A 21,746-nucleotide genomic window follows, 5' to 3' on the forward strand; every position below is an offset into this window, starting at 1 on the left:
CTGTCTATGTGGTGTATATAGTGTAATCATTGTACAATGTGTGTGATGGGGCTGCTCTGTCTATGTGGTGTATATAGTGTAATCATTGTACAATGTGTGTGATGGGGCTGCTCTGTCTATGTGGTGTATATAGTGTAATCATTGTACAATGTGTGTGAGGAGGCTGCTCTGTCTATGTGGTGTATATAGTGTAATCATTGTACAATGTGTGTGAGGGGACTGCTCTGTCTCTGTGGTGTATATAGTGTAATCATTGTACAATGTGTGTGAGGAGGCTGCTCTGTCTATGTGGTGTATATAGTGTAATCATTGTACAATGTGTGTGATGGGGCTGCTCTGTCTATGTGGTGTATATAGTGTAATCATTGTACAATGTGTGTGAGGGGGCTGCTCTGTCTCTGTGGTGTATATAGTGTAATCATTGTACAATGTGTGTGAGGGGGCTGCTCTGTCTCTGTGATGTATATAGTGTAATCATTGTACAATGTGTGTGATGGGGCTGCTCTGTCTGTGTGGTGTATATAGTGTAATCATTGTACAATGTGTGTGAGGGGGCTGCTCTGTCTCTGTGATGTATATAGTGTAATCATTGTACAATGTGTGAGGGGGCTGCTCTGTCTATGTGGTGTATATAGTGTAACCATTGTACAATGTGTGTGAGGTGGCTGCTCTGTCTCTGTGGTGTATATAGTGTAATCATTGTACAATGTGTGTGAGGAGGCTGCTCTGTCTCTGTGGTGTATATAGTGTAATCATTGTACAATGTGTGTGAGGGGGCTGCTCTGTCTCTGTGTGGTGTATATAGTGTAATCATTGTACAATGTGTGTGAGGGGGCTGCTCTGTCTCTGTGGTGTATATAGTGTAATCATTGTACAATGTGTGTGAGGGGGCTGCTCTGTCTGTGTGGTGTATATAGTGTAATCATTGTACAATGTGTGTGAGGGGGCTGCTCTGTCTGTGTGGTGTATATAGTGTAATCATTGTACAATGTGTGTGAGGGGGCTGCTCTGTCTCTGTGGTGTATATAGTGTAATCATTGTACAATGTGTGTGAGGGGGCTGCTCTGTCTCTGTGGTGTATATAGTGTAATCATTGTACAATGTGTGTGAGGGGGCTGCTCTGTCTCTGTGGTGTATATAGTGTAATCATTGTACAATGTGTGTGAGGGGGCTGCTCTGTCTCTGTGGTGTATATAGTGTAATCATTGTACAATGTGTGAGGAGGCTGCTGTCTCTGTGGTGTATATAGTGTAATCATTGTACAATGTGTGTGAGGGGGCTGCTCTGTCTCTGTGGTGTATATAGTGTAATCATTGTACAATGTGTGTGAGGAGGCTGCTCTGTCTCTGTGGTGTATATAGTGTAATCATTGTACAATGTGTGTGAGGGGGCTGCTCTGTCTCTGTGGTGTATATAGTGTAATCATTGTACAATGTGTGTGAGGAGGCTGCTCTGTCTGTGTGGTGTATATAGTGTAATCATTGTACAATGTGTGTGAGGGGGCTGCTCTGTCTCTGTGGTGTATATAGTGTAATCATTGTACAATGTGTGTGAGGGGCTGCTCTGTCTCTGTGGTGTATATAGTGTAATCATTGTACAATGTGTGTGAGGGGGCTGCTCTGTCTGTGGTGTATATAGTGTATTCATTGTACAATGTGTGTGAGGGGGCTGCTCTGTCTGTGTGGTGTATATAGTGTAATCATTGTACAATGTGTGTGAGGAGGCTGCTCTGTCTCTGTGGTGTATATAGTGTAATCATTGTACAATGTGTGTGAGGGGGCTGCTCTGTCTGTGGTGTATATAGTGTATTCATTGTACAATGTGTGTGAGGGGCTGCTCTGTCTCTGTGGTGTATATAGTGTAATCATTGTACAATGTGTGTGAGGAGGCTGCTCTGTCTCTGTGGTGTATATAGTGTAATCATTGTACAATGTGTGTGAGGAGGCTGCTCTGTCTCTGTGGTGTATATAGTGTAATCATTGTACAATGTGTGTGAGGGGGCTGCTCTGTCTGTGTGGTGTATATAGTGTAATCATTGTACAATGTGTGTGAGGGGGCTGCTCTGTCTCTGTGGTGTATATAGTGTAATCATTGTACAATGTGTGTGAGGAGGCTGCTCTGTCTGTGTGGTGTATATAGTGTAATCATTGTACAATGTGTGTGAGGAGGCTGCTCTGTCTCTGTGGTGTATATAGTGTAATCATTGTACAATGTGTGTGAGGAGGCTGCTCTGTCTCTGTGATGTATATAGTGTAATCATTGTACAATGTGTGTGAGGAGGCTGCTCTGTCTGTGTGGTGTATATAGTGTAATCATTGTACAATGTGTGTGAGGAGGCTGCTCTGTCTCTGTGGTGTATATAGTGTAATCATTGTACAATGTGTGTGAGGAGGCTGCTCTGTCTCTGTGGTGTATATAGTGTAATCATTGTACAATGTGTGTGAGGAGGCTGCTCTGTCTCTGTGGTGTATATAGTGTAATCATTGTACAATGTGTGTGAGGAGGCTGCTCTGTCTCTGTGGTGTATATAGTGTAATCATTGTACAATGTGTGTGAGGGGGCTGCTCTGTCTCTGTGGTGTATATAGTGTAATCATTGTACAATGTGTGTGAGGAGGCTGCTCTGTCTCTGTGGTGTATATAGTGTAATCATTGTACAATGTGTGTGAGGAGGCTGCTCTGTCTCTGTGGTGTATATAGTGTAATCATTGTACAATGTGTGTGAGGGGGCTGCTCTGTCTCTGTGGTGTATATAGTGTAATCATTGTACAATGTGTGTGAGGGGGCTGCTCTGTCTCTGTGGTGTATATAGTGTAATCATTGTACAATGTGTGTGAGGGGGCTGCTCTGTCTCTGTGGTGTATATAGTGTAATCATTGTATAATGTGTGTGAGGGGGCTGCTCTGTCTCTGTGTGGTGTATATAGTGTAATCATTGTACAATGTGTGTGAGGAGGCTGCTCTGTCTCTGTGGTGTATATAGTGTAATCATTGTACAATGTGTGTGAGGGGGCTGCTCTGTCTCTGTGGTGTATATAGTGTAATCATTGTACAATGTGTGTGAGGAGGCTGCTCTGTCTCTGTGATGTATATAGTGTAAATATTATACATGATAAACATAGTTTGATCCTCTTACAGCATCAGACACGTCCTCTGACTCCTCCAACAGCCCAGTGAAAGCCTGAGTGTAAGTTACTGAATAATATGTGAGATCCTCACACATGAACATGATTGAATGATAGGGAGTAATACATCACTGTGTGGGTGTAATGTATTGGGGTAGAGATGTATAATTAGTACATTGAGTGTTACACATCTATGGCTGTATTATTAGAGTCAGTCGTTATATGATTGAAGTGTAATTATTATCTGCAGCTTTTCTCTCTGTATCAGTGACGTCCGATCTGACTGCTGGAGAACAATCAGTAGATGATTTATATATTAGCAGATAGTGATCAGTATATCTCTATTTATATCTGTAATGTCACAGGGACAGAGAGGGAACAGAGTAATAGAGATTGGTACTAGGTGATACATCTTTTCTCTCTGTAAGAACCCATAAATATTAATATATGATCTTAATGTGACTCACATGAAAGGGCCATAGCCAGAATATAGCGATCAGCCAATACAATAAAATCACTGACAAGTGAAGTGAATAACATTGATTATTTTGTTACAACGGCACCCATGAAGGGGTTAGATATATTGAATAGTAAGTGAACAGTCAATTTTTTAAGGTGATGTGTTGGAAGCAGGAAAAATTGGGCAAGTTTTAGGGTCTGAGCAACTTGATGATAAGGGCCAAATTGTGATGGCTAGATGACTGGGTCAGAAACAGCATCTCCAAAATATCCGATCATGTGGGGTGTTCCCGGTATGCAGTGGATGGTATCTACCAAAAGTGGTCCAAGGAAGGACAATCAGTGGTCCAATCCCAGAGAAGAGCTACTGTAGCACAAATTGCTGAAAAAGTTAATGCTGGCTATGATAGGAAGGTGTCAGAACACGCAGAGCATCGCAGGTTGCTGCAGACCGGTCAGAGGGTCCATGCTGATCCCTGTTACTGCTGCAATTTCTTACAATGAGCGCCAGAACTGGACCATGGTACAATGGAAGAAGGTGGCCTGGTCTGATGATTCATGTTTTCTTTTACATCATGTTGACGGCCGGGTGCGTGTGCGTCATTTACCTGGGGAAGAGATGGCACCAGGGTGCATTATGGGAGGAAGGCAAGCCGGCGGAGGCATTGTTTTGCTCTGGGAAATGTTCTTCTGGTAAACCTTGGTTCCTGGCATTCATGTGGATGTTACTTTGACACGTACCAGCTACATAAACATTGTTGTAGACCAAGTACACCCCTTCATGGCAGCAGTATTCCCTGATGGCAGTGGCCTAATTTCAGCAGGATAATGCACGCTGCCATAATGCCAGACTGCAGAAATTGTTCAGTAATGATTTGAGGAACATGACAAAGAGTTCAAGGTGTTGACTTAGTCTCCAAATTCCCCAGATCTCAATCCGATCGAGCATCTGTGGGATGTGCTGGAAAAAAGTCTGAACCATAAAAGCCCCACCTCGCAGCTTACAGGACTTAAAGGATCTGCTGCTAACGTCTTGTTGCCCGGTGGTAATCATTATCATGATGCTGAAAAGGCTGACATGGAATAGGCTGACATGATGAGACAGAAGCCTACATGTCATTGTAGGCTCCCGGGATGTTCTTTCGTCGGAACTGTTTGAAGTCTCCTTTTCTAGCTGTCACAATCACAACGCTATTGTGTATGACACCTTCGGTCTTATTATGTCGGCCTATTGCATGTCGGCCTTTTCAGATTCAGGATAACGTACCCAACCCTGCGTGCCAGGTACCACAGGACACCTTCAGAGGTCTTGTACCATCCATACTTCGACGGGTCAGAGCTGTTGTGGCAGCACGAGGGGACCTACATAATATTAGGCCGGTGGTTTAATGTTGTGGCTGATCGGTGTATATCTGTAGATCAGTTCTCGTCCCCTCTGGTAATATTTACTCTGTTGCTTCCTATGTGTTAGATGATCGGATAAATACCGCTTTTCCTGTGTATTCAGATACATATTATCCAATATATATTATTGGCGATTTGTTCTCTGCTGTATAAATGTAACGACAGATGAGTTCACCATTGATTAGTGAGCATATGAAGAATCAATGTTATTTAGATAATTTTTTTAGAATATTTAGACCAGTATAAAGACGTCTTTTGTTATTTAGAGTCTTTATTCTTTTTCATTTTAGATCCAGAATCCACAAAAAGGAGAAATTCTGAGGTTTCCGCTGCCATAGACCGGGCAGATTCCCACCCTTCACCCTGCTTGTCCTATGCTTGTTGTTATTAATACTTCTAATGCTGTATAATATACAGGGAACCTGTTATATACAGTAACTCAGTTTATATACAACAAGTGTCCTGATCCTGAAATGGAAACCTGGACACTATATGAAGGTTACTCCGCCCCTTACATGATAACCCCTCCCACTTGTTACTTTCACCGTTACCTCATTACTGCTGCTGAGTCCTCCAGTCGCAGAGGATGCTGGGTAATATAGATCTCAGTGATATTCAAATGTAGTCAAAATGTATAAGTACAGGTGGCAGCTGATTGGACGGGCCCTGTGGTCATCCAATCAGGTGACGTCTCTACTTAAATCTTCATTTGACAACTTTTGACCAGCACTGTGTGCTCTGTATTATACACAGGATCCTCTGTGCCTGGTGGTCTCACCCCCCCTGGGGGCTGTGCAGACGTGTTCAGGTAACAGTGAGGATCCCACATGTGTGACGCTCATATGTCTAATATGTGGCTGGAGGACATGTTTGGGGTATGAGTGCAGTTATCCTGTAAAGGGGGTGGATACATCACACATAAAGAGAACCAGATATAGTGCTACAAAACAAAGTAGTGAAATTTGAAAATATTTGTATTAAATTCATATTAGGACAGGTTTCCTTTATGTGCAGAATCTGTACATTATCATTCTATATTACACACTGATTTCCTAGGATTACGCTTCAAGATTTACATTCGCAACATATCTGTAATAAGGTTTTGGGTTTTCAGTTTTACACTTTTAGTTATATTCTTTTATAATTCATTAATTGTAGCTCAATTCTATTAATTAATTAATAATATACTCGCTCCAGTTGGTTCCTGCACCTGAGGATTCACCAGGCTCAGCAGCCTGGACAGTTTTGAATATAAACATCACTGTGAGAGTTGTCAGATGGAGGCTGGAGAAGCAGCAGTTCTGTCCAATCAGCGCTCATCTGACAACTTTGTATAACTCTTCTTATTGTATATATAAGATAATTATCGCTGTCAGACACCAATGGGGATATCTCCCAAACTGCAGGGTTGGGTAGTGGAGGTTGAGGGGTAAGAAAATAGTCCATAATCTGGTAGGAAGATTTGTACATATTGTAACATAGATGTATATAAGAACACACATGTATTTGCCGTGTGGGGTTAAAACCTTTGGTGTAAAGATTGTTTGTGTTTTTATTCTTTGAATAAATACAGATTTGTCGGGTTCCAAAAAGTTGAATTTCAATAGCGCTCTGACACTGTAAACCACAAAAGGGATCCGCAGATAATAATAATAATAATGTTTTATTAAACACTTGCAATAAATTAGTTTACAACTATTATGAGCTCATAAATCAATCCAATACAAGGCATGCAAACATTAAATCATATAAAACACATCACCTGGATGACACAGATATGTTACATTAATATAAGCTTTATAATAGCAACTAAATAGGTGGGAATAGTATTAAAAGTACCATTAACCTATATGTTAGCTTCCACTGTAGTCCAAAACTAATCCTATTGGCTATATGATAATAGTCACTGATTATGTCCATTTCTTATAAATTAGTCATTTTCCATTCATTGAAAGAAAATCGAAAAATAACACTATTTTCAGAGATAGCACTATGAGAAAACCGATTATAAATGTATATAATAGTACTTACAGACGGACTCTCAGTGTGAAATTATTCCGTCTTTTCTCTACCCGGGTAGTTACAAGGTCCTCTGTGGTATCCTCAATTGGTGACTTTTCCATTTTTTCCCCGCAATGTTGCAATCTTGGGGGTCCTCGTTGTATAACCCATTACGATGAGATGTTTTATCTGTTAACTAATAACAGAGATGGTAATAGTGCGGCTTGTTCATCTGATCTTTCCCACGGTATGTATCATGTATTCCAAGTAGCTGTTTAGCGATGTGCGATGAAGAGTCCACACAGTTCATGGACTTATCGATCCACAAGGGGCAGCTGGAGTATGTTTCAGGGAGAAAATGCCGCACAATCGATGTTTCAATACCGTTCCGTCTGCGGTTAGCTGGAAGTAAACACCCCCATGTGACCAGGACTGCGATCCCAGTTCAAACCCACTTGCACAGATGTATTCACCTTGTCTCTCCCTTATGGTCTTTCAAAGATAATATGAAGGATTGAACTCAACAATCCACACCGAGTACATTAATGTGATGTTCTTTATATGAATGGCAGTTTAAAGCATTAAAGTTCACAGGAGGAGATGGAAATGAGCTTCAATATAAAATATCACCTGCAGCGTCTTACGCGTTCCATCGCCTCCAGGCCATTTCATCAGAGACATATAGGGGCATAATATGTACCACCGCATTTTATGAAAGATTAGTTTTCAATCCTTATCTCATAGATCATATTTATCAAAAAAAACCTCCACAGGAACAGCAGTTCTGATAAACTGCTGTTCTGTGAAGTAAATAACTTACCTCTCACTCCCTCTTCTCATGCGATGAAGATTGTGATCCCCGTTGTCCTCTTCTCACTCCAGTGCGCATGCGCTGATTGAAAAACTTGGGCATGTGCACAGACATCCAAACAGCACTGACCGTAGGACCTGGGTCATGTGACGGCTGTACATGCGCTATAAAGCTGAACAGTGCTGAAAACTATAAATAACTGTAATGTGCGGCAGCCTAAGCTGGTGTTCATCACCGTAGGTGTAAATACACTTTCAAAAGTTGTTAAATTGCGGTACATAGCAGTCCTCATAGACATCCATGGGGACTGCTATGTATTTCGAAAAAAAAATGCAAAGCAGCGATGCACCAATAATAAATTTGCAGGGTACTTAGTTTTGCAGCTATTTCCCGAAAACAGCAATTTACAGGAAAAACAATGATTAATAAATAGTTCCCACAGACACAGATGTGTCAGGACCTTATCAGCACTGTCCATTCCTTGTTATGATCAGTTTTCTCCCAGCACTGGTTACTGATAACGATGGGGAACAATGATGAAAACTGTCCAACAGGTAACAGTGGAGAAGGTTGGTAAGTTGGGTGGTGACCTGGCCGCCAATCCCTCCCCCTCTTGTAATTTGTCCAGGACAATAGTAAGAGTGATGGTCTCCAGTGACAATATTAAGGTAAGAGTGGGGACATTCACCTTCCTGCTACGTAGGGGGAGATACTAGTGTAATTCTGTCACACGGATCCCCTTTCACGCTACTTCCACACTGACGGTTTTTGTGCTGCCACCTTAGAGCGTGAATGTGGGAAAATGATGCAACATAATTGTTCACAATTCTGGACTTTCGCAAACACGTCAGTGTGGATGTAGCATTAATCATATTATTATCTATTATCATGATATACATTAATATCACCTCATATTCTCTTACATAGATCTAGAGGGTTCACAAACTTTCCACTGCAGGTAAAAGATTGAAGCTGATAATCCTGAAACATCAGTAGATACATTCTCTGCCCCCTTTCTTCTCCGGCTGTCTCAGGACAAACTAGTGATTACATGTCAGTAAGACGGTCACATAGATGTAACGAGGGGGTGAGGGCAGAGGTTACCAATGCTTAAAAATTTATTTTCACCTTTGTGGATGGGAAATGGACAAGTTGGTCTTCCAGAGGGGTCACAGTCCTGTTTGACACTGACACAACCACCAGGAGAAATGTTTCCACCTTTTAGCCGTGCACAGTAGTGCAAACAGCGGAAGCACAAGGTACAGAGACGTGAATACTTGTAGATTGTAGCACATTTCTTAATCATTAGCTATAAAGGGGCCACATTTAGATTTTGTAAGTATTTTTTCCCTCTTTAACTGGAGCGTTCATAATATTCTGTGGATTATACAGAACATGATAATAGATGAGCAAAAGTGACTGAGGCATTGCCTGATGCACCCTTCCCTTTGGCAGCTAAAGACCACCCCCTATTTGCAGGATCACTTACCTACCATTAGGCCACGCCCACTGTGGTCAGGCTCCTACCATGACATAATCACGTCCCCTTTTTGTGGCCGTGTCCCGATTAATTTAAATTGATGGGAGGTTTATATACCAATGGCTGCAGAAGAACATTCAAATCATTGTCAGGTAAATTAATTGATCCCTGAAATAATCGGCCTCACTGGGGAATTTTGTATATCTTTGGGAGTTGGTGGAAAATATGATTTTGGATTATTTTAATAAACATAAAATCTAATTCCGTAATAATGTCCTGGGATTGTGCATTATCCGAAATGCTTTCCAGCACCCAACTAAAAGATTCTGTAGTATCCTGTGTAATAATACTGTAAGTCGAGGTCTCTCCCATGAGGATTAGACGTTCGCTGTGGTCGGCCCCCGTGAGAGGACTATTATCCCCCAAACCAAGAGACCCTCACAGACGCTGATCTGTGTAAATAAAATATCACAGCCGCTGCTCAGGGAATCTGCTGCCCCCAATATCACAGATAAAGGAGCAGCGCTAATAGTGTTATACTAATATAACATATATAGGATGGAATAATTATGGAATATTAATAATGAAGAACAAGGCAAAGTAATTAGGAACTAACAAGTTGAAATATAATTAAATCAATATTGATTAATAAAAAAAAAAATCATACAATTACTAATGTCACCACAATATATGAAACACAGGGATCATTCTGTGCATTAAATAAGTATGTCCCAGTTGTTATATAAAAACTCCACTTTATCTGCGCTCCTAAGTAAGTGCTGCCCCCTATATTACTGCTATCACCCACCGCCCTAAAGAGCTAAGTATTAAACAAATATATAGGTCATTGGCGCAACTACTTTTTTCACTATACCAATTATCCACATATTATACTGTTAACCAAAATCTGGTGAAAACCAATAAATACCTACTTCTCAAACATCAAATATTCATATATCCAGTGTCCAGTATTCTTATATCAAGTGTTCATATATCAAATATTTATATATAGTCAGATAAATGTTTCCTTCTTGGGGTCTTCAGCCCTGAGTTACACGGATAATACAACCAGTCATTGTGTCACTTTAACACAAATTATTCACCTGTGTGTCTTACTTTCATAAAAGTATATTTATTATTTTGCTCCTTATTGATCAATATTTCTCATAAACCAAGAAACATTATATAGTGATGTTCTAGTATTATAATCTGTCCTTTTGCCGATCTTTTTTTTATTGCACTCACGTCTTAGAAAAAGAAATAAACTGGGACAAAGAAATAAACCTATATACCCAATAGTGCATTATCCTCATTGTAAAACACTATTTATTTCCCCCAATATTATACATTAATAACATAATTATCCACATAACAACAATCCCAGGAGTCATGTTTCCTACCACAGTCCAGCAGACAACGCTTTAAGCTGTACAAATCCCAGGAAATGTCCAGTACTGATTGTCAGTCATCTGCGGCTCTCAGGTTTCCTTCTTACTCTATCTCACATCAACGGGTTTCAGCTTCCACCTTTCTCAGCTGTATAATAATACTCCAATACTGGGTAATAATATAGAAGCATCACGTTAAGGTGTCAGATAGACATAAATCTCTTCCTTAGGAACAGGACATATTGTCCCAGATGTGATTGGAGAGATATAATGACAGCGGGAGCTATGGATACATAGTGACCATCAAGATGGATCCTCACAATCAGGGGCACAGCCGCCCCCAGCAGAGGGTGTGAGGGAATAATCCAATAGGTAAAGAGCCGCTGTTATGGTGATGGGATCACTGCTCCCAAGTGCTCATGGGATCACTGTGGATCCCAGCTGATCTGTCAGGAGATCATAATGTAAAACTAAATCCACTGGATCCAGCCAATAGCATAGTACACTGTGTGTATATTACACTGAGAACTAGGACATAGAGATACTATAAACCACAGTTACATTAATGTTCTTATTACCTCATTTATGTCCCTTATTTGTGACTTATTATAATGTATTTATATAGTGGTTACATATTACACAGAGCTCTACACTGACTGATCCCCCCTCCTCTTCTGTAGAATGGTTTGTTCTGCCAGTGTCTGTAACTCACTGTTTGATTGGTTGTTAGAAATTGGAGGGAAACTGCAGCCAATAAACTGCCTGCCAGAGGCCTTCACACTGATTGGCTGATAGAACTGTTAGTCAGTTTAGAGCAACCAATCAGTGATAAGCAGCTTCTCAGTGACAGAATATAAATTGTCTGTTGTTTATTACACTCTGTGACTGATCCCCTTATTCCTGTTTCTATTGGATGATCACATCATATGACCTGGTTTCCAGTAATGGAGGAGCTGTGACATCACTGTATTACTGTACACAATAGCTGGGTGTCTCTATTACCCAGGTCCCAGCAGCCTCTGCTTCTCCAGCTGTTACTTGGTGTCAGAGCATGCTGGGAGTTGTTGTTCTCCCACTGGTGGAGAAGAACAAGTTGTCTACACCTGGTTACTGGTCACTAATAGTGACTGAATACTGCAATGTTGTGCTGTAATATGCTACATACGTGATGTCACACACACACACATACTGTATGTTACACACATGACATCACATACTGTACATTTTACACATGTGATGTCACATACACACTGTATATTACACGTTACACACATGATGTCACACATACTGTATGTTACACATTACACACGTGATGTCACATACACACTGTATATTACACGTTACACACATGATGTCACACATACTGTATGTTACACATTACACATGTGATGCCACATGCACACTGTATATTACACGTTACACACATGATGTCACACACTATATTACACGTGATGTCACACATATGCAGTATATTACATGGATACACTAGAAAGGATAATAGAGGTACGTGTACACCGCCTGCACTGGTGGAGATGGTTGGATGATTGTGATGTCATACCTCCCAATATTGTGGCTGTTCAAATCAGGACAGGGAGGGTGATGGGGCGTGGCCATGTAACAACAGGGGCGTGGTTATATCATTTGGGGGGGTGGACACACCCCAGCAGGCGCTTATTGTGCTTCTCGATCACTTGGCCGTCCCTTGCTAGACCATGAAATTGTTGCGCTCATACAACATCCGTTAACCACTGGATGTATGTAAATGGATTTATACATTCCTCCCCCCATTCTGGTCTAATCGGGACAAAGCTGTCCCAATCTGCATGGCGGGACAGTCCTCAAATCAGGACTTTTGGGAGTTATGTGTTGTGGTTGTTTGTTACCTTACGGTCTGCGTCGGGGTTCCAATCCCTTTTTGCAAATCACTTGGGAGCACCGAGGTGCATGAGGGGTTTATTTGGTGATGTCGGTTGTAACATCGTGGTGCGTCCTTCTAATTGTTGGAATAGTTATGATTTATTCCCTGGTTGGTCCTTGTGGTATTTGTCTTAGGAAGTCCTGGTGGGGTAAATCTAGTTAGAGTTCGCTGTGGAAAGAACAGTGTTAGCAGCTACTCACCTGATGTGAGTGTGAGTGCGGGAATAACCTGTCTTAGTGGGTTTGGGTCCTGGATGCTCCTAATGAAGTGTCTGGTATGTAGTCTCAGTACCTTTCTTTGGGCTCCTCGTGTTTCCTTTGTGTTCGTCCTCACTTTGTGGTTCCTTGTGTAGGTAACATACCGAGTGTTGTCTGTGGTTTGTGGTAACGTACCGAGCGCTGTCTGTGGTTTGTGGTAACATACCGAGCGCTGTCTGTGGTTTGTGGTAACGTACCGAGCGCTGTCTGTGGTTTGTGGTAACTTACCGAGCGCTGTCTGTGGTTTGTGGTAACGTACCGAGCGCTGTCTGTGGTTTGTGGTAACGTACCGAGCGCTGTCTGTGGTTTGTGGTAACGTACCGAGCGCTGTCTGTGGTTTGTGGTAACGTACCGAGCGCTGTCTGTGGTTTGTGGTAACGTACCGAGCGCTGTCTGTGGTTTGTGGTAACGTACCGAGCGCTGTCTGTGGTTTGTGGTAACGTACCGAGCGCTGTCTGTGGTTTGTGGTAACATACCGAGCGCTGTCTGTGGTTTGTGGTAACGTACCGAGCGCTGTCTGTGGTTTGTGGTAACATACCGAGCGCTGTCTGTGGTTTGTGGTAACATACCGAGCGCTGTCTGTGGTTTGTGGTAACGTACTGAGCGCTGTCTGTGGTTTGTGGTAACGTGCTGAGCACTGTCTGTGGTTTGTGGTAACGTACCGAGCGCCGTCTGTGGTTTGTGGTAACGTACTGAGCGCCGTCTGTGGTTTGTGGGAAGAAGAAAACCAATAACTTCTTTTACATCCAGGGTGCTGGTGACACCACGTATCTGGTCTGGCAGTTATAATGCTGTTATATTTCTGTATGTCATTGTAGAAATAAAATCTCCTTTATTTGTGGTGGATGAGTGGTTCTTTCTGGTAATCTCTGATGCTTGTCACATCTGTATCTGCTGTGTCACTGTTTCTATGCTGAGCTCTCTCTATGTAATATAATAATGTAAGTAAATGGACCTGTTACACACGTGTGATACCCGCTGTGCGAGGTGTCGCTTTGTTTTGCTTTCTGGTGGTTCAACGTACAGTGTGCAACCACTGCTGGGCCAGCAGCCTCTGCGGGACTACGATTCCCAACAGCCCCCGCGGGACTACGATTCCCGGCAGCCCCAGTGGGACTACAAATACCAGCCAGCTGCCAATATGTAGAGCAGATTCTGTCCAATTATCAGCCACTGCGCCAACAGTACAGTACAACGTTATAAGAGCCAGTTACTGCCTGTCAGAGACTGTGTAAAGTATATATATATCTATAAATATCCAAGCACCCAGATAACTAGTGAGTACTTATCAGAGACTATACATAGACTGCACTAAAGCCTATTAGTTAAGTCAACAAATAGCTGTCAAAGACTGTGTCAAATTGGAGATATTGATAGCATCAGAGCTGCCAAGTATTGTAGCCGGTCAGGAGCTGTACACACTTAGGTTAGGTGCACACTGAGGATTGTCTGACCTACGTGTTATCTCAAACGATTGTACCTACGACTGAAGGTCCCATCAGTCTGATGATTCATCCATACACACTGACACGATTTACCTTCAGATCTGTGCTCTGCATCTGGTCCTCTAGTCTTCAGAGAATGACAGCACAATATTCATTCATTTATTATTGTCACGTTGTCACACTGATTAAAATGCCTTGCTATAGCATCCACATGTCTTATGAATTTCGTTAGATTCTGTGACTCTGAAATGAAACATTCTGTCTCAGAATAAACAAATGAATTATTCCTTCTACAGAACTCTCTACTTTTATTCACCGGGACATTCATTGCCGACATAAGCTGAAAAGATCCCGACTCTGTAAACTCTATGGAGATCGTGAGCATGATGAGTGCATACACACTACATGATCGGTCAGTGATTGGTCGGAAATACTAAACAGTACGACCAACCAAATGAGCCGACAATCGACACTTTGTAACGACTTTGGACCATTGTGTCACTATACACACTAACCCGACTTCTGACCGTACGGTCGTATGTCAGCTGATTTGTCTGATTACTGGACGAAAATGCTCCACTGTGTACCTAACCTTATGTAGGGAAAATAAACAACAGATCTCAATTGAAGCAGAGAAGAGATTATTATTTTTTTAGTCAGTGAAGGAAACAACAGGGTAATTTTAGAGGAAATAGATACAATATTACATATTCAGAGGTACAATTGTCTAAGATAATATTTAATAACAAATAATAGTACCCAAATAATTGGACATTAGTTAGGGATATGAACTCATGACTAAGCAAATAAATAACAATCTGCATATTGTGCAGTAATATAATAAACCAGCTGCAGACAGAACAGCTTATTATTCCTTAGAAAATAGCTCAAGCGGATGATCTATAAATCATTTATTTTATAACATGTTCCTCACTATGATGTGAGGAACAGATAATGTTACTGATAATGATCTGTTTCTAAATGGTATAAAACATGGATTGGAGGTTGTGAAAATATTAGCTTCAAAATGCAGCAGAGATATCATTAAAGATACAAATTAAAGTGACTGACAGAATTAAATGTGACAGTAAAGCCATTGCTGGACAATCTGCAATTTTGAACTCACTTTTTGTAACACTATTAGTTAATTACTTAACTCATAGTTTCCTACTCTAGGAATGTCCATGAGACTCCCGAATTTCTGGGAGTCCTCCCGGACGCCTAGGAGAGCAGGGCAACCTCCCATTTCCTATGCTCTTCAGTAGTCAAGTGGCAGGGGTGGGGCTTAGGATGTGATTCGCCATGCCCCGCCCCCATATATATATATATATATATATATATATATGTAATCTCCTTCATCCACTCTGGGGGACACTGCTACCAGGGGGTTGTATGAGGGCGCATGGAGTTGGCACTTAAATAGTTAACAACTAAGTTTGCTGCTGACTCCTCCCCTCCGCAGCCCCACAGACCTCAGTTTTGTTTAAGTGCCCAAGGAGTTGGGCTGTGTCAGTATTGCTCTGCAGTACTTGCTGCTAGATTAGATTGTTATTATTTTCTTAGTGTTACTGACATGTCAGTGAGGTTAGGAGGGGATCAGTGTTATCTTTTACATTGGTTCATTTAGTTTTTAAACGGAATAAAGTTCTGTTTTTGTTTATTAAGCAAATAAGAACAAGAAGAAGATATAACAGACCCATCCTGCAGGCAGTGCAGCCACTATGTGACTGTCACTGTATTCTCCCGACGGGTCCGGCGCTGCCTCAGGCATAGAGCGCGGGGACTTTGTCTGAGGAGCGGCCATTTTCATGGAAACACCAAGTCTCCCGCTGATGCGGAGGGGGGGGGGGACCTGGATTCCATCTGGCCACAATCTGAGCACAGATTAAAAGGCTGTAACGTTAAAGAAACAAAGGGAGAGTTATAATAAGCAAAAGCCTTCAGTGAGCGGGAGTGTAACAGAGACCCCCCACCCACTAATTGGTACGCTCCAAAGGCAGGAAAATTCAGCTATAGGGGAAGTTGTTTCTAATGTAAGTCAGCAGAGTTATATGTTTATGTGTGTATATATATATATATATATATATATACATACAACAAAGATACAGATACCACACAGGGGGCGCTCCACCCAAGACTGTGAAGCAAGTAAATGTCTAATATAAAGGTAAATCCAAAGTCCAATTGACAGGAGGCAGCCAGTCCCAAATCAGATGGTGAATCTGGATAATCTAAAACAAGGTAGAAAGAACAGGGCGCCACATAGTGTATTACCAAACACAATGATAAAATAATAGTACTAAAAAATTTACTATAATAAATTCCCAATTGGGAGAGACAGTAGTGACTTTCAAGTTGAAGGTAGTGACATAAAAACACACATGTGGGTACAGTGATTGAAATCCCAGGTGAAATCACCACTAGTAAGAGATTCTGCGTACCGGATACAAAACTGAAATGCTGGTGATATTTCAAGATCGGCTGTGGCATATAAGGACTGCTCCTCAACAGGACAATCACCGGATGCAGCTGGGGCCTCAGAACATGAGCATGATAGAAAAAGGCTAAAATAGTGTAATACTGTATATCACAAAGTTATTAAAACAGTAAGTATCACACTTACATAAAACAATATGGCAAATGCACATAAAGGTTTCTTTCAACGATATTCATCTGGAAATGCATATAATCTTGTGGAATTGTAGCGTTAAGTTCTTACTGTGATTCCACAGCCGCTTAACCGGAAGACAGTTGGCGTCCAGTGTCCACAGAATGAAAAGCCGCAATGTCCAGATGAGCTAATAAATCCTCAACGCCTTTCGTCCGTTTAGCAAATGGACTTCATCAGGAGGAATAATAACAGTATATATATATATATATATATATATATATATATATGTATGTATGATTTATATGTGTATATATATATGTGTGTGATTATATGTGTATATATGTGTATGTATGTATGCTTATATGTGTATATATCTATAATATAAATGCCTAGTGGCGTATGTTAGTCTGTCTGTGTGTGTGTGTGAAAAAAAAAAAAAAACAAGCTGCAGCGCCACCTGCTGGGCAGAGTTATACACTGACCTATATATTTCTTGAAGTAGAAGTGACAGTTGGGAGTGGTTGGTGGTTGCCGGGGGTGACAGTTGGGAGTGGTTGGTGGTTGCCGGGGGTGACAGTTGGGAGTGGTTGGTGGTTGCCGGGGGTGACAGTGGGGAGTGGTTGGTGGTTGCCGGGGGTGACAGAGTGAGAGGAGTGTGATACTCAGGACCGCTGAGAGAGATCCCTGTGTCTGGATAGACATCTGGATAGATGTGGCGATAAAGATGAAGGATGAGGTGATGGAGAAGAATGATGAGGTGGTGACATGTGGACAAAACCACGTTAAAAAAGGGCGCTTGCGTCGGGAAGTAACGCTCTTCCCCTGAGGAGGCCTGGGCTAGGCCCAAATGCATGACAAGACCCTTTTTAACACCTTAAGTAGCTTGATTTGACTAGAATGCATGAGTATCATGCACGGGTTAACTTGTGTGTATATATATATATATATATATATATATATATATATATATATATGTATGCTTATATGTGTGTATATATATATATATATATATATATATATATATATATATGTATGCTTATATGTGTATATATATATATATATGTATGCTTATATGTGTATATATGTATATATATATCTATGCTTATATGTGTATATATATGTATATCTGTGTATATATATATATGTGTATATGTGTGTTTACAAAGGGCATATATGGTTATAAATAGACTCTATCTGCACTTAGGTGAATTTTCACAATATCTTCCACTGTTACATTATTATTACCACAGATATTTATATTACTGTTTTGAGGCATTAACTCAGAAGCACACTGCCCTCAAGTGGTAAAAGAGTGATATTACAAATATAATATATTTGGTAATAAATGAATGTCAAATCAGAAATCTATTACCATCCTTACCAGTTTGTAATAATATATACCCTCTGAAGATACCATATATCATATGTATATGTGTATGTATACGTGTATATATGTGTGTGTGTGTGTGTATATATATATATATATATATATATATATATATATATATATAGTGGGACATTATATCTGTTATTGAAACGTTATACGATCTTGATGATTAAATTATAATCAGTGAACCCGGCAGGGGTAGCATGTCGGATGCCCCCCTGCAAATAGAACATTTGCACCCTCCTCTTTTATAAATGATTTGTTCATTCATTAATGCTTTTTCTTTTAATACAAATCATATAATACACTGTAATAAATAGAGTAATACAAATAAATTAATTAAACAGCAAACATTTTATTATTATTATTAATTTTTATTTATAGGGCGCCACAAGGTGTCCGTAGCGCCGTACAGGGACAAAAACGAATTACAATACAAGGTGAGACAGCACAGTACAGTAAACATAAAGCACAGTAACTCAGGAGGCTCAATGCACAGCTAGTGAGGGCGGGGGGAGTATCCGCAAATGACGGGGCCCAAAAGGAGGGCGCGGAAGACAGGGAGACCCCCAGAGGGGACGGGGGGAGGAGAGCCCTCGAGGAGGAGGGCAAAGTAGCTGGAGAGCAGAGTTAGTAGTGGTGGAAACAGGAGGAGAGATGGCCCTGCTCAGAGGAGCGCACAATCTAAGGGGAGGGGTGGACAGACGGAGAATCGCAGAGGAGAGAGGGAGAGTAGAGGGACTGAGGCAGGGAAGGGGAAAGAAGGGGGAGAGGCAGAGGATAAGGTAGGTAGTTAAACATAAATTATATTATGAATAATATAAATGAAGAATATGTATTCTTTGTAATAGGATTTTAAATATTTAGCAAATTAGTTTGCTTGTGCCCCCTCCTTCATCACACGCTGCCCCTTCTCCTCCATCACACGCTGTCCCTTCTCCTCCATCACACGCTGCCCCTTCTCCTCCATCACACGCTGTCCCTCTCTCTACCACATTGCTGCCCCCTCTCCTCATCCACATTGCTGTTTACTCGGTTATTTACTTACATTTCTATGACCTTCTTTCCTTCTCTTATTTTCTTCTGTCTTTTTCTTTTCAGTCTTTACTTCTTCTCTTCTTGCTGTCTGGGTGTGCGGCTCCTCTCTGCACTGCTCCTTACTGACAGTGTCAGGACGTGATGACATCATGCCCGACACTATCAGTGAGAACGAAGCAGAGAGGAGGGGGAGGAGGGCACTGGGCGCCGGCGGGTTATTTCCAGTTTTGTTTTTTTTGTGGGAGCGGACAAGTTCACAAGTCAGAAGATACCTCTAATTCAAATCTGTAATCTCTCTCTTCTGGTATGTTCCCATCACTATACAAGCATGCAGTGATTCCTCCTATTTTGAAAAACTAAATTCTGACCCAAACTCTTTCTCAAATTACCGCCCCATCTCCCAGCTCCCTTGCCCCTCCAAACCTCTCGAGCGAATTGCCTACACTCGCCTCACAAGTTTCCTTTCTGCAAACAACCTATTGGATCCTCTTCAGTCAGGCTTTCACTGTCAACACTCCACAGAGACTGCGCTGACCAAGGTTGTCAATGACCTGATCACAGCTAAAACAAAACGTGATTACTGTCTCCTAATTCTCCTGGATCTCTCTGCTGCATTCGACAATGTTGACCACTCTCTCCTCATACAGACGCTACAATCCCTAGGTCTTGAAGGCACTGTCCTATCCTGGATCTCATCCTACCTATTGTAACAGGCCTATCAAAATGGCCACTGAGCTCCATCTTGTTGTATTTATACTTTTCTGTGTGTATTGTAAAATGCTTATCTGATCAAAGGCTGGGCCGAGACATCTCCACATATTATGCCAGGGCGGTGTCTCAAAAGCTTCTGCACATCTGCAAAGAATGTATCTTTCTTATCAGTAATGGATCAATAGAGAGTCTGAAAATATATTCATACCCTTATATGTAAGTTGATTCCAAGACCCTTTGTTCTCTGAGTATAAAACTGGAAAGCAGCCAGAGAGACCCCCGTCTCATGACTGGACCTTGATGAAGAAAGGTGCCTATTGTTTTTCCAGCTTTCGTGTGAAAGAGGAGTCCTGGAAACTGACTGCTACTTGTACATATTGGAAGCTAAGTATTTGGTTTACTATTTCTTTTATCCTATGTTTATTGTAAAAATAAAGGTAAACTTTACAATAAATCTTGCATTCATGAGTCATTAACTCCTTGAAACCGAAAGTACCTCATTCAACCTGGAACATCATCTAATAGCTCTTTCAGTGTTAATTTCTCTGGATCCATCTCTGCTCCGCTTCCTTTATCAGTTGGAGACCACAAGGCGCAGTCCTAGGTCCTCTGCTATTCTCTATCTACACCACTTCTATTGGAAAATCAATAAGCTCCTTTGGATTTCAGTATCATCTCTATGCGGATGATACATAAATTTATCTATCCTCTCCTGATCTCTCACCATCTGTGTTGTCTCGCGTTACTGACTGTCTTTCTGCCATTTCATCTTGGATGTCTTCTCCCAAATCAAATTCAATCTTTCAAAAACTGAACTAATAATACTCCCACCCAAGAAGCTTCCTGCCTGACATTTCTATTTCTGTTGATAACATGACCATAAATCCCACCCCGCAAGCTCGTTGCCTAGGTGTAATCCTTGTCTCACAACTATCATTTATTCCCCACATCAACTCTATATCTAAATCATGTTACATACATCTAAAGAACATTTCCAGAATACGCACATATCTGACACAAGACACCGCAAAAACATTAATTCATGCACTTATCATCTCCCGCATCGACTATTGCAATTCCCTCCTTACTGGTCTTCCAAAAATCAGACTTATTATTATAGAAGTCTGTATCGATTTTGCACTCAGCGGCTAGATTGATTTTCCTTGCAAATTGTTTTTCCTCTGCTGGGCCACTCTGTCAGTCTCTACATTAGGTGCCTGTTTTTCAACAAATCCAGTATAAAATCCTTCTACTTACATACAAGGCCACCAACAAAATTGCACCAACATACATCTCCTCACTGGTCTCAAAATATCTCCCAACTCGGCAACTCCGTTCTGCACAAGATCTGCGTCTCTTCCACTCTCATCACATCCTCCCATTCCCGGTTACAGGACTTTTCTTGGGCTGCACCAACTTTGTGGAATTCCCTCCCTCGCACAATAAGACTTTCCTCTAGTCTTGAAAACTTCAAGCGTTCTCTGAAAACCCACCTCTTCAGACAAGCTAATAATATTCCTTAACCACCATCTTAATCTCCCTAGGTTACCCTATTAACACCCTCTACACAGCTAACACAAGACAACAACTCTCTGACCAGCATTGCTGTGTGACTGATCACACAGACCACTCAATACTATTTACCTTAGCATTCTAGCTGGACCAATATACAATATGATGTAGCACATGCCCTTGTGGTTCAAACTCCCATTG

The 21,746-nt window shown here is 41.3% G+C and overlaps 2 protein-coding genes across 2 annotated transcripts in view; both read left to right on the forward strand.

The window, feature by feature from the left end:
* LOC142101917 (putative HLA class I histocompatibility antigen, alpha chain H) overlaps positions 1 to 6,578 on the forward strand; it is a 162,146-nt gene extending 155,568 nt beyond the window's left edge. Inside the window, exon 8 of the mRNA XM_075186360.1 lies at positions 5,331 to 6,578. Within this exon, the coding sequence (XP_075042461.1) occupies positions 5,331 to 5,424 (94 nt within the window). The 3' untranslated portion in view covers positions 5,425 to 6,578. The remainder of the gene's footprint in view (positions 1 to 5,330) is intronic.
* Positions 1 to 6,578, forward strand: part of LOC142101920 (BOLA class I histocompatibility antigen, alpha chain BL3-7-like) — a 74,954-nt gene extending 68,376 nt beyond the window's left edge. Inside the window, exons 7-8 of the mRNA XM_075186363.1 lie at positions 3,137 to 3,185; positions 5,277 to 6,578. Coding sequence (XP_075042464.1) covers positions 3,137 to 3,183 — 47 coding nt within the window. The 3' untranslated portion in view covers positions 3,184 to 3,185; positions 5,277 to 6,578. The remainder of the gene's footprint in view (positions 1 to 3,136; positions 3,186 to 5,276) is intronic.
* Positions 6,579 to 21,746: the final 15,168 nt, after the last annotated feature.

This window comes from Mixophyes fleayi, chromosome 9 (genome assembly GCF_038048845.1).
Source record: "Mixophyes fleayi isolate aMixFle1 chromosome 9, aMixFle1.hap1, whole genome shotgun sequence".
Lineage (NCBI taxonomy): Eukaryota > Metazoa > Chordata > Amphibia > Anura > Limnodynastidae > Mixophyes > Mixophyes fleayi.